The sequence below is a fragment of the Nematolebias whitei genome, chromosome 4 (genome assembly GCF_014905685.2).
Source record: "Nematolebias whitei isolate Nwh7 chromosome 4, NemWhi1, whole genome shotgun sequence".
Taxonomy (NCBI): domain Eukaryota; kingdom Metazoa; phylum Chordata; class Actinopteri; order Cyprinodontiformes; family Rivulidae; genus Nematolebias; species Nematolebias whitei.
This window is the reverse complement of record NC_056501.1, coordinates 27,463,331-27,474,557: the sequence shown is the minus strand read 5'-3', so window position 1 is coordinate 27,474,557 and position 11,227 is coordinate 27,463,331. Positions and strand designations below refer to the sequence as shown.

Here is an 11,227-nt window from a genome sequence, read left to right as displayed (position 1 = left end):
GGTTTAAATTGGGAGGATAAAGGATCAATGGCTGGCTCCTCACGCTGCGGGTGATAAAGTACAGTAAGTGAGGGAACAAATTGGTCCGAGGTCGGCACAGATCCAAACCCATTCCATCTTTTTCTGCAGCTGATGGGCAGCTCGCTCGCAGCCTTTCCAATTACAGCTGTTAAGCAGGGTGTCGCGGGCGCAAGTTGAGCAGCAGACTTTAAGCTGCTTACCTGTTTCTGGGGGGGGAGGGGGTCATGTTTTTCTCCCAGAAATGATAGCTATATCCATCAAGTCCACATTAATCCTATAAAGTTAGCCGAGTCGAAAGAGGATTAGTTTGCTAAGGCGTTACCGTGTTTACCTGAACTTTGGGACAAACACTTCACACCCACTGACGGTGAGGGGTTCACCAGATGTGACCAGAAGTTTCAGCTCAGAGTGTTCTGCACACGTCGGGCTGAGAGTTCGGCTATCCGAGGCTCGTCAGAGCTGCGCTCACCTTTCCAGTTTGAGTCTTTGTGCCAGCATTCTCCAGTCGGCTCCGTTGGGGCAGGGGGCGTCCAGGCTGCTGCAGATCTTCTGCCTGATGAGGTACGGGATCTGAAAGGCGCTGGGTCCCGCCAGGGCTGTCGCATTATTGTCCCTTAACAGAAACTCGGAGTCCAACGCTCGAGTGTCCTGATGGGGGCACAAAAAACAAGATGTCGTCTTTTTTTTTTCTGAGCCCGGCAAAAGAAATGTCATCATGAATGAAGTTAGTAAAGTTTTAAACAAATATCGACTGTGATGTCAGCAGAGTACTTGCTGGAGATGACTCTCAGCTTCTGCCACACCAAACGTCAGCGTCATTTTTATTAAACTGACCGAGTTACAGCTATTTTTGTGTTCACTATAGTTTATTAGATCTTGAATTGGGTTGATTTTAAAGGTTTATCGGTTGTAGATGCACATTTAGTGATTACTTTCTGCAAGTTCCAGTAAAATCTCTCATTCATGAGATGTTTTGCACAGCGGAGACACACACGTAAAGACATGATCACCTGCCTCTCCTGGTGGCGGGTGATTACAATCAAAATGTTAATGACAGTGGTTGCACAGTCACCGGAGTGCCTGTGCAGAGCGTTACCTTGGCGATGTTGAAGTCGAGGGCAAAGCTCTGCCCCTCCCCCTCCACCTGCCACACGCACAGCTGGCAGGTGAGCTCGCAGGTGCCGAGGCTGAGCCGCTCCAGAGTAAACGTGCAGTGCAGGTACCGCTGGGAACCATTCCAGATGTGGTAGAACGGGATCTCCTGCAGAAGAAACATCGCAGCAGCACAGTCAGAACAGACAGGAGCGCCGCCCGCCTGCCGGCACAGACACCGAGATTATCGTTATTTACTCCGACACTAAATGTAATCATTTGGCAAAAGAAGATCTGAGGCAGAAAACTGACAACTTTCAAGTGAGTCAAAGGCTTAAATGCGCCGTTACTGACAACTGGAGTCTTTAATGGGAGTTAAAGGATGACTGAGTATTACAGGAAGTATAACATTTAGGGTTTAAATGCTCTCGTTGCAAACTATAATATATCTTTAAAAGGTTGTTCTAAACTACACCAGATGGTGCCGTTTGAAATGGTTTATTCTGGTAGTTTTCCACTGATATTAATGTTTTAAAATGTGGGTATGCACTTAATGTAAACAAAGCTATCGGCTGAATTCAACAGTGGAAGCTTGAGGTTGACCTACGGGATAATTAATGTTATTTATTTAGGTAAACAGACATGATGGATCGAACAAGAGTACCGTGGATGAATCTGAGTAAATGTGCTCTGACATCACAGAAGGAACAGAAAAGTCTGAAACATTTGAAGTAACCCACCTGAACAAATTTGTCTTACTGGTTAAATGTTCCAGAAAACTAGATGAAATACTTTCTGTTTTCAAGTCTATTTAGGTTGTTTAAAAAACAAACAAAAAAACTATTTGCATACTTTACTCAAGAAATATGAGTGTAAATAAGTACCAACACATAAAAACTGTCAGACTTCTTGTTCCAGTATGGCTCATCATGTCCCCACTGTTGACTCGTTTTCAGTCACTAACAAGTCCCCTAAAGTCTGTCCACAACTTTTAGCTTAAGGACACTTTAACCATTAAACCACACTTTTATTGATTTGAAGGAAAAAAATGTCTGGATTTAGTTTTTTTACTTTGAATTATTATTTTTTGTCTGGTCTCCATTTTAATTTTTTTAAATATTTATTTATACAGGTAGTCTCAGTAGCTATGTTTACATGGACATAAGTAATCGGATTACACGGCCATTCGGATTATTTTTTGTTGATTCAGCTCGATCCGAATGAATTTGTAATCAGAACGAGACAGGTGGTTTATGCCAGTTCATAATCCGAACGGTGTGCATGTAAACACTTAATCTGATCATTTTATTCTGATCGTGGAAAAGTGACCTGACTGTGCATGTGCGACCTGTGTCTGCCTCACGGATTTCCACCTGGCTAGATGTTAATATGTCGAGGAAGCAAAACTGGTCAGTGAGCGACACAACATTTCTACTAGAAACTTTGAAAGAGCTCAAAATGATCTGTGTTACCTGTAGCTCAGTCAGGGAGTGCAGGAACGTCTCCACCGTCATTAAAACCTGTCGCGGGTCCATTCGGGTGCTCAGGTTTGTTTACGTTCATCACAGAAGTAGAACTTCTTCTGTGTTTTTTTTTTACATCCTAAGACCTGGACTCTTGCATATGTGGATGCCAGGTCGTAGGAGGTTAAGGAGAGTTTACCACCCTGTGCATGTCAGTACTTCTGTTCTGAATCAAACCCCGCTGCATGTAAACGCTCGTCGTGGACGGCTTGTGCCCAAGTAAACAATACATTTGTATAATTTAATCTGAAAACATTTCAATCTGATCAAAGAATTTTGTGCAGCTATTGAGTCACGAGGACTCATTTTATAAGAGAGCTGTTTGGGAGCAGAGGGTGGGGGTTAAGGGCCTTGCTCAAGGGCCCAGAGTGGAGCAAATGACATGACACTAAGAGTGTACACAGCATACTGTACATGTTTCACCATTTTCTTTCCTTATAGATACAGAGCTGTGCAAAATGCTGCACACACGACAAGCACGTCACTAATTAGAATCTAAAACATGTCAACCGTCGTCGATGCACATAACCTAACTCAGACCTAACGGGTTGGAGTTTCACTCCTAACATAAACTGACAATATCAGCGTCTTTATTTCTGCTGCTGCACATGCATAACGTATGATCATAACTCCAGAGGAACAAGCTGGTAATGACGAGAGAGGAAAGGGCTCACAAACTGCTCACTCTGAGCTCACTGAGTGAAGCAGGCCTGCAGTTCAAGCTGCTGACCAAATGGGGGCACTATCACCAAGTCAGACCTGCAACATGGGTCAGGTGAAGCACTGGGTGAAGCACTGGGTGAAGATGTCTTCAAGGAGCTCCGAGGGACTAAAGGCCTTTTCGACTGTGCTGCTGAGATGGAACAACACTTCCAAATGAGCAGGTTCGGTCCACAGAAATCAGCCTCGGCTCTGGCTGCACTGTCGCAGCCTGCGCACTCTTCAGGGACCTGCTGCTTGCATCGTTACAGACAGAACCTCTCCCAGTCCTCTCTGAATAACCTTTGTGTTCCACAGGGCAGCAGTGTGGCTGTTTGTGCAGGTTTGGTGAGTGGATTCAGAAATCCAAAATGTTCAGGTTGCACCGTGTTTATATTCTGCTCTGTATTTTATCTGAGCTCCCTTTGAGAGCGAGCAGCAGCCGGTCTAATCAATCTGCTCGCACCTTTGGGTCAGAGCACAGAAAATACATGCATGAGCTTTAAACACTCTCAAAAGGGTTCCTATGATCAAACTTAGAGGAAGTTCTGCAGGAAGGGGCTAGAAAAATCCTCTTAGTGTGAATCTTTAAACTGAAGCTAAATCAAGCTCTGCACCAACTACAAGGAAACTGGTTTCCATGGAGAGCACGGCGCCGTGAACCTTCCACAACAATAAAAAGTTGCTCCTGAATAACTTTTAAATGATTACAGCTGAACTGTATTTAATTCGTCTGATGGGCTAATTCAAAACGACTCGTGACAACCTGGATTTTAACTCGAGTGCAGCCTGTATACCTGCTGCTGCACTCATTTGACAGATTCAGTCAGGCACTTGTATTACATTTCCCATACTCCTGCTCTGATCCGGAGTGACACCCCCCCCACTCCCCCCAGGGGTCACCCAACACACCTGGTAGCCGGCAAGCAGCTTGCTCCTCCAGTGCGCCTGGGGCATGTCGTGGATGGACAGGCGCAGGTTGTGGTAGCTGTCTTTGAAAAGCAGGACGTGGGGCTCGTCGATCAGCCGGCCCCCGAGCTGCCGCTCCATCTGCATCACCTCCTGATGAGAGAGAAAGTGGCAGCGAGAGAGGCGTCAGAGCTCCTGGAGGGAAAGGGGGGGGGGGGGGGATGTTTACCGCAGACATCATCCAGGTAAATGAAAAATGTGCAAAACGCTCTATAACTGCTACCTGTTTACACTTTCATACAAAAACAGTTCCACCGGGAAGGAGACTGTCTACTCACACGCTGGCAGGGATAAAAAGAGATCTACAAATGGGGTGGGGGTGGGGGGGAGCAGCATGTTCATTGAAAATTTGGACTCATACAGACACACATACACACACAGCATGAGCATGAGGCGGAGCTGCAGAACATCTTAGGATGAGGATATTGTGTCCCAGTATGCAGCCTCAAAGATTGGACCAACTCGAGCTTTTATGTCCCCACAAGGCTTAGACACCCCCCCACCTACCCCCCCACCCTCGTGAGCATGCCCAGCTTCCAGCAACTGCATTAGCATGCAAATACTGCAGCCATCGTGGCCGACCGGCTACCTGGGCTGTGATTAAGTAACTGAACGAGTCATTAGTCAACTGCTCATTGTTCCCGCATGGAGAAACTCCCTAATTTCATTTTTGTTTTTGTGCCAGGAGAGATTTGTAAATGCATGCTTAATATTTTAATCTCTGTGGGACTTGCTCAGCGGACCATTTGTCGCCATCCAAATGACCATCTGGAATGACATGATAATGTCCGCCACATTCTCCTCTTGATTTTTCAATTCACTTTGAGCTGGATGCCTCCCGCTGCACGAGTGTCTACAAATTCACTTTTTGCAAGAAGACGAGAATATCACAGGAGGACAAACAAATAAATAAATAAATAAACAGACCTCTGAAATTAGTGGTTTTGAGAAGAGTTTAGGAAGATGTGTTATTTTCATTTGTCTGAGGGGAGAACAGCATGGAGGAGGAACAACATGCCAGACTGAGTTCAGGAGACAAATCTAGAAGGAAACGGCACCGAGGAGGAGATGTGTGCAGAGATAGTAGCCATATGTTGAGAGCAGCATGCCAGCATGGCTGCCTATTGTATGATTTCAACAAAGACATCTAATTAAGGAAGAGAACGGCTGTAATTCCTGTGTACACAACACTCATTCAATATTCTGCCCCTTTTCCAGGAATATGAAAGACAGATTCCAGTAGACTGAGAGGGAAGCTGCTTGGAACCAACACTCAATGAACATTTCTGCTTCAGCCTGGAAAATTATTTCCCTGCTCGCTCAATGAGTTGCTAATTATACCATTTGCTTCATATTTATGTGAAATGAGAATTTTGTGGTTAGATTTTAACAGTAAACATCTAACCTGTTGTAGATAGCTGTTTGAGTGACACAAGTTTTAAAGAATTAGTTGAATTTTGACTGAATCGATGAATTAATGACTCCTCTGAGCAAAACCAAGAGTTTAAATCAATATTAGTCCAAAAAAATCAAAGCAGTTCACGCAGACTTAAAACTTTATCTCACTATCAAAATTACCTTTTATGATTATGTATATAAAATGTTTAGTCATTTGTGAGCACATGTTTCTGCCAGAATAATCATGTTGTGACCGAAAGAATGAGATCTCGGATACAAGAGACCGAAATGAGTTTTCTCCGCAGGGTGTCTGGGCTCTCCCTTAGAGACAGGGTGAGAAGCTCGATCATACGGGAGGGACTCGGAGTAGAGCCGCTGCTTCTCCACGTCGAGAGGAGCCAGTTGAGGTGGCTCGGGCATCTGTTTAGGATGCCTCCTGGACGCCTCCCTGGTGAGGTGTTCCGGACACGTCCCACCGGGAACAAACCCAGAGGAAGACCCAGGACACGCTGGAGGGACTATGTTTCTCGGCTGGCCTGGGAACGCCTCGGGATTCCCCCGGAGGAGCTGGACCAAGTGGCTGGGGAGAGGGAAGTCTGGGCCTCCCTACTTAGGCTGCTACCCCCGCGACCCGACCCCGGATAAGCGGAAGAAAATGGATGGATGGATGGACTAATATTTATATGCCCCAGATTATAGCAGAGATGTCTCCGTTTACTTCAGAACTCATGAAGTTCTCTCTGTGAGTCAGTTTCAGGTGTTTGTAGTTTAGGGCTGCAACTATCGATTATTTCAATAATCGATTCATCGGCCGATTATTTTTTTGATTAATCGATGAATCGGCAAAAAACCCCACAACATTTTAATTTTCACCCCTTTATTCCAAAATTGAACATTTGACTGACATAGCAATTCACACAAAAACAGGTTGCTATTTGACTATTCTGTTAGTAAAATATTGAATAAAAAAAGTAAAAGTTAGTGAAATAGTTTAAAAAACAAATGTACACAAAAATACATACAAATGTATCTTTATACATGCACAGTATGTAGCTACTTTGTAAAATGTTCATTGAGAGAAGAGTGTAACCTGGATTAAAAGTGTGGATTATTGTAACCTGGATTAAAAGTATGGATTATTGTAACCTGGATTAAAAGTGTGGTTCATTGTAGTGAAGCTTTCTTCTTCAACCATCGACAGAGGCCTCATGTCAGTGATGATCATTTAAGGATGATTTCAGTGAAGACAGCTGCTGCTGTGGTGTCCATGATGTCTGTCCATCATGAATGCTGTTGTTGTTTGTTGTTGTTTTGTGGAATGAGAGAGTAAATATGTTTTATAGCATAATTTACAGCAACTCAAGAAATGCCTTGTTTCACTTACAGTGTTAGGTTCAGGCAAAAGTAGCTTAAAGAGCATTTAAACACACACACACACACACACACACAGACACACACACACACACATAAAAAACTTAATTACACACATTTGAGTAGATGTAATAAATTACTTTAATTCCTGTTTAAATGCAATTCATCCTGCCATACCTGCAGTGTCTTCAAACTTTGCCAACAAATTAAAAGTTGAAGCTTAATCATTAAATTATTATCTTTGTGTTAGATTTATTTATAAATCACATTTAAACACTGCTTGTTCCAATTAAATTAAATAAAAAGTAACACACACGTTCTCTATCACCGTCATTAATCAGATAAACAAACAAACAAACAAACAAACAAACAAACAAACAAACAGCAGCTTCATCTACCAGAGAGACTGACGTTACGTTTTCTCTCTTGGAAACAGAACAATGTGTTAAATTGTAGAGACTCACCTGCAACACATGACGAGTTGTATCAGCTGCAGCTCCTTCCTCCTCCTCATGACTACGACATTTTTACGTTTATCAGCGTGGTTCTCCCGTGTCGTGTCGGCGATTTTCAAAGCGGCATGTTTCTCAGTTTTTATCTTTGTGAAGTTCTCCCACACTTTGGAGGACTTGGGTCGAACAGTTTTCTCTGCGTCGGTCATTTGTAAAATTTACTTATTTTCCTTTGAAAACAGACTCTGCTTTTCTCCCCACTCGCTCTGTTCAACTCGCGCTGCAGAGTTTGTTTTTTTTCCAAACTTTATTCAGTCAGTCAGCATTGACAATGAACTGCCTGTAAACAAAACAAAACGACTCTGCAGTGCCGTGAAAGACACATAATCGCGCGACACAATGAATCGATAATGAAATTCGTTGCCAACGCTTTTAATCATCGATTTTTATCGATTCGTTGTTGCAGCCCTAATGATAATACCCACAATAATAATAATCCATCCATCCATCCATTATCTTTTATCCGCTTCTTCCATTTTGGGTCATGGGGGCCGCCGGTGCCCATGGCCAGCAATCACTGTGCGAGGGGCGGGGGACAACCTGGACGGGTCACCAGTCCATCACAGGGACACATAGAGACAAACGAGATGAACAACCATTCAGTCTCTTACTCTCACCTAGTGACAATTTAGAGTTAACAATCAGCCTAACATGCATGTTAGAGAAAACCCACGCATGCACGGAGAGAACATGCAAACTCCACCCAGAAAGGCACCCAGACACGGAATTGAACCAGGGTAACCTGCTCGATGAGAGGCAGCAGCTCTACCAGTTGCGCCACCGTGCTGCCTAATAATAATAATAATATTATGGTTATAATAATAACCATATATAATTTTATTATTATTATTAGGGGTAGTAATAGTAGAATTAATATTATTTAATGATAAAAAACATTACTCTGTATTTATGAAATCATCAATGTTGTCATATCTAAACTTTTAATTCAACTTTAAACTTTTAATTTGCTACTTCAGCTTGTTAAGAATTCAGAAAAAAAAAATTTATTTTGCTAAAAATTAAGCAATAAAATAGTTCTTCAACCTTAACGGATTAAAAAAAATAAATCATTCAACTCTGCATTTCTGTGACATTTTTGTAGAAAATGTTTGTTTTTGATCTTTCCTGAGAGCTTTGTTGCTAGGTAACATGAAACAGGCCAAATGTTCCATGTTGACATCTGTAGTGTTCATCTGTGGGCGGAGCTTAAGTCAGTCCTTTGATGATGTGTCATGATGATGTCATAGAACAAATGTTATATATACAGGCTGGACTTTGAGTTCTAGACAGTTCTGTTGGAAAAGCAGAGCGAACGCATCTTGACATTATTGTTCTTACGGCGCATAAACGGTTCGTTTTATCTTATTGAAGAAAAGCGTTTAATCGTAGCAACAAAAAGAACAATGTCTTCCCACAACCCAAGAGGAGATCGTGTATTTATCAACTCCCGTTTTAAACGAGGGGTTGACCACACGCAGTCTGCTGAATCAACTGTAAATGTTGATAATTCAGAAAAAGCCATGTCTGCGTTGATGGATCCAAACAATTTTCCAGCTCTGCCAGGAAAAGAGCCAGAAACTTCAGAGGCAAGCAGCTCCGTCGACGTTACCCAACATCAGTCGACACAACCTAAAGAAAGGAAAATCAGCCGGAAAGTACATTTCGGTGTTGAAATGTCACTTTTTCCTAACGGCGTAGAGCGGACTAGACACGTCAAAAAGTTTGATGGTGAAAAGTTTAAAAGATTTTCACCCATCCAGCCCAATACTGAATTTGACGCAAGCCAGAAACACACACCAATTATGAAAAGTAAATCCACTTTTCAGTCTATGGCCAAGCTTGATCTTTCTAAAGAACGTGACATTAAGAAAAAGCTTCCTACCCAGTTTCCTGCTAATGCGAACAAATTAGTTGCAGGATATAGCTTCGCTGATGCTCTGGCTGTAAAGTCCCAACCTGCCAAGACATCTGAAACGTCAGCTTCAGTTCAGAATGTGTCTGCAGAGAGCAGCAGCGCTGCTGGCCCATCTCCAAGGCCACTGGCTTCTCTGAGTTTAGTCCCACGATCTTCCACGGAACAAAAAAATTCAGTTGAGAAGATTCTGGATAGAACTTCAGAAAAAGCTGCAGAAAATACTGCAGGATGTCAGGAAGAGTCTACTAGGAGTGTGCTCTTTGCATCTGAAGTCTTTGAAATCCTAATTGAAAAAGACAAACAGTTTTCTGCATTGCAAAGCCAGAATGAAGAACTCCACAAACAATTAAAATTTCTCCAAGAAAAAGTTCAAGGAATGGAGTCAATGCATTCTGGAGCTCAGGAGAAAATTTTACAGTGCGAGTCTGAATTAACTGGGGAAAAAACCAAAAGACAGGAAGCTGAAGATGCTCGTACAAAGCTGTTAGAGGGGAACGAGCAGCTCAAAGCTGAAATGCTTCAAAAAGATGTCCAATTGGAAAAAGACGCCCAGTACCACACTGTGGAAATGGACAAGCTGAAAACTGAGGCATTAAGTCTGAAACAGCATCTTGACTCTTTCAAAGCCGACAACGAAAATGTCCTGGCTGATAAACAAGCTCTGCTGAACAAGAGTGCAGAATATTCGACAGCTGTGAAAAGAAGCTTTGACCTAGAAGCAGCTCTTACTGCTGAGAAAAGTAAGGCAGCACAGGCCCAAGTTCTCTGGACACAGCAGACGGAAGAAGTTTCCAAGTTAAGACTAACTCTGAAGGAAACGGAAAATGCATTCGAACAACAACGTCAGCAGCAAAAGAAAGAGATGTCCCGTCTTGTGTCTGAGCATCAACAAACAGAGGCAACTTTGAAAGCAGCAGAGACAAAGTTGCAGGAAACGTTGCAACATGAGCGGCAGGTGTGGACGGAAGAAAAATCCCACCTCTCGACCACAGTTGCATCGCTTCAGGAGGCTCTAGATAAAAAGGATGAAGACAACAAAATTGCTGCGCAGAGGCTCATGGATAGAATGACCATTATAGAACAACATATGGAAAACTTGGAGAGTGGAAAGAAGAAGAAGTCAAAGAAAAGATGTGCAAAGTGTCTGATCTGCTAATGGAAACACATCCATCCATGAGCATCTTCAGGCTACACTCTCACTCACACCTAGAGAATCTTAACACCTGGGTTTTGTCCGGGAATGCCGGTTTTTCCCACAATAAAAAAATATGAGATTCTAAATTGCCCTTAGTGTGTGTGAAGACTTTCTACAGACTCTTCAACATTAGGTCCAATGACTCCAAGCCTTAATCTCATCCATCCATCCATCCATCCATCTATCATCTTAACTGCTTCTTCCTTTTCAGGTCACGGGTGTCACTGGTGTGCATGTGCAGCCATCAAAGTGCGAGAGACGGGGACACCCTGGACAGGTTGCAAGTCGTCATATGTCCTTCACAGGGACACATAGAGACAAATGACACAAACAACCATTCACACTCACTCACAGCTTGTGAATCTTGAAAGCTGGGATTACTCCAGAAACTCCAGTTTTTACCACCAAAAACAAGATTCTAAATAGCTCTCAGTGTGTGTTTATGTGTGTGAAAAGATTTTCTGCTGAGTCTAAGATCAATGACTCTTCAACGTTAGATCTTATGACTGCAATCCTTAATCTTTAAAAAAAA

General features: G+C 42.9%; 1 protein-coding gene across 1 annotated transcript in view; it reads right to left on the bottom strand.

The window, feature by feature from the left end:
* unc5a (unc-5 netrin receptor A) overlaps positions 1-11,227 on the bottom strand; it is a 256,125-nt gene that overhangs the window by 4,675 nt on the left and 240,223 nt on the right. The window contains exons 13-15 of the mRNA XM_037675082.1: positions 4,248-4,397; positions 1,118-1,282; positions 491-669 (exon numbers count right to left, since the gene is read on the bottom strand). Of these exons, the coding sequence (XP_037531010.1) occupies positions 491-669; positions 1,118-1,282; positions 4,248-4,397 (494 nt within the window). The remainder of the gene's footprint in view (positions 1-490; positions 670-1,117; positions 1,283-4,247; positions 4,398-11,227) is intronic.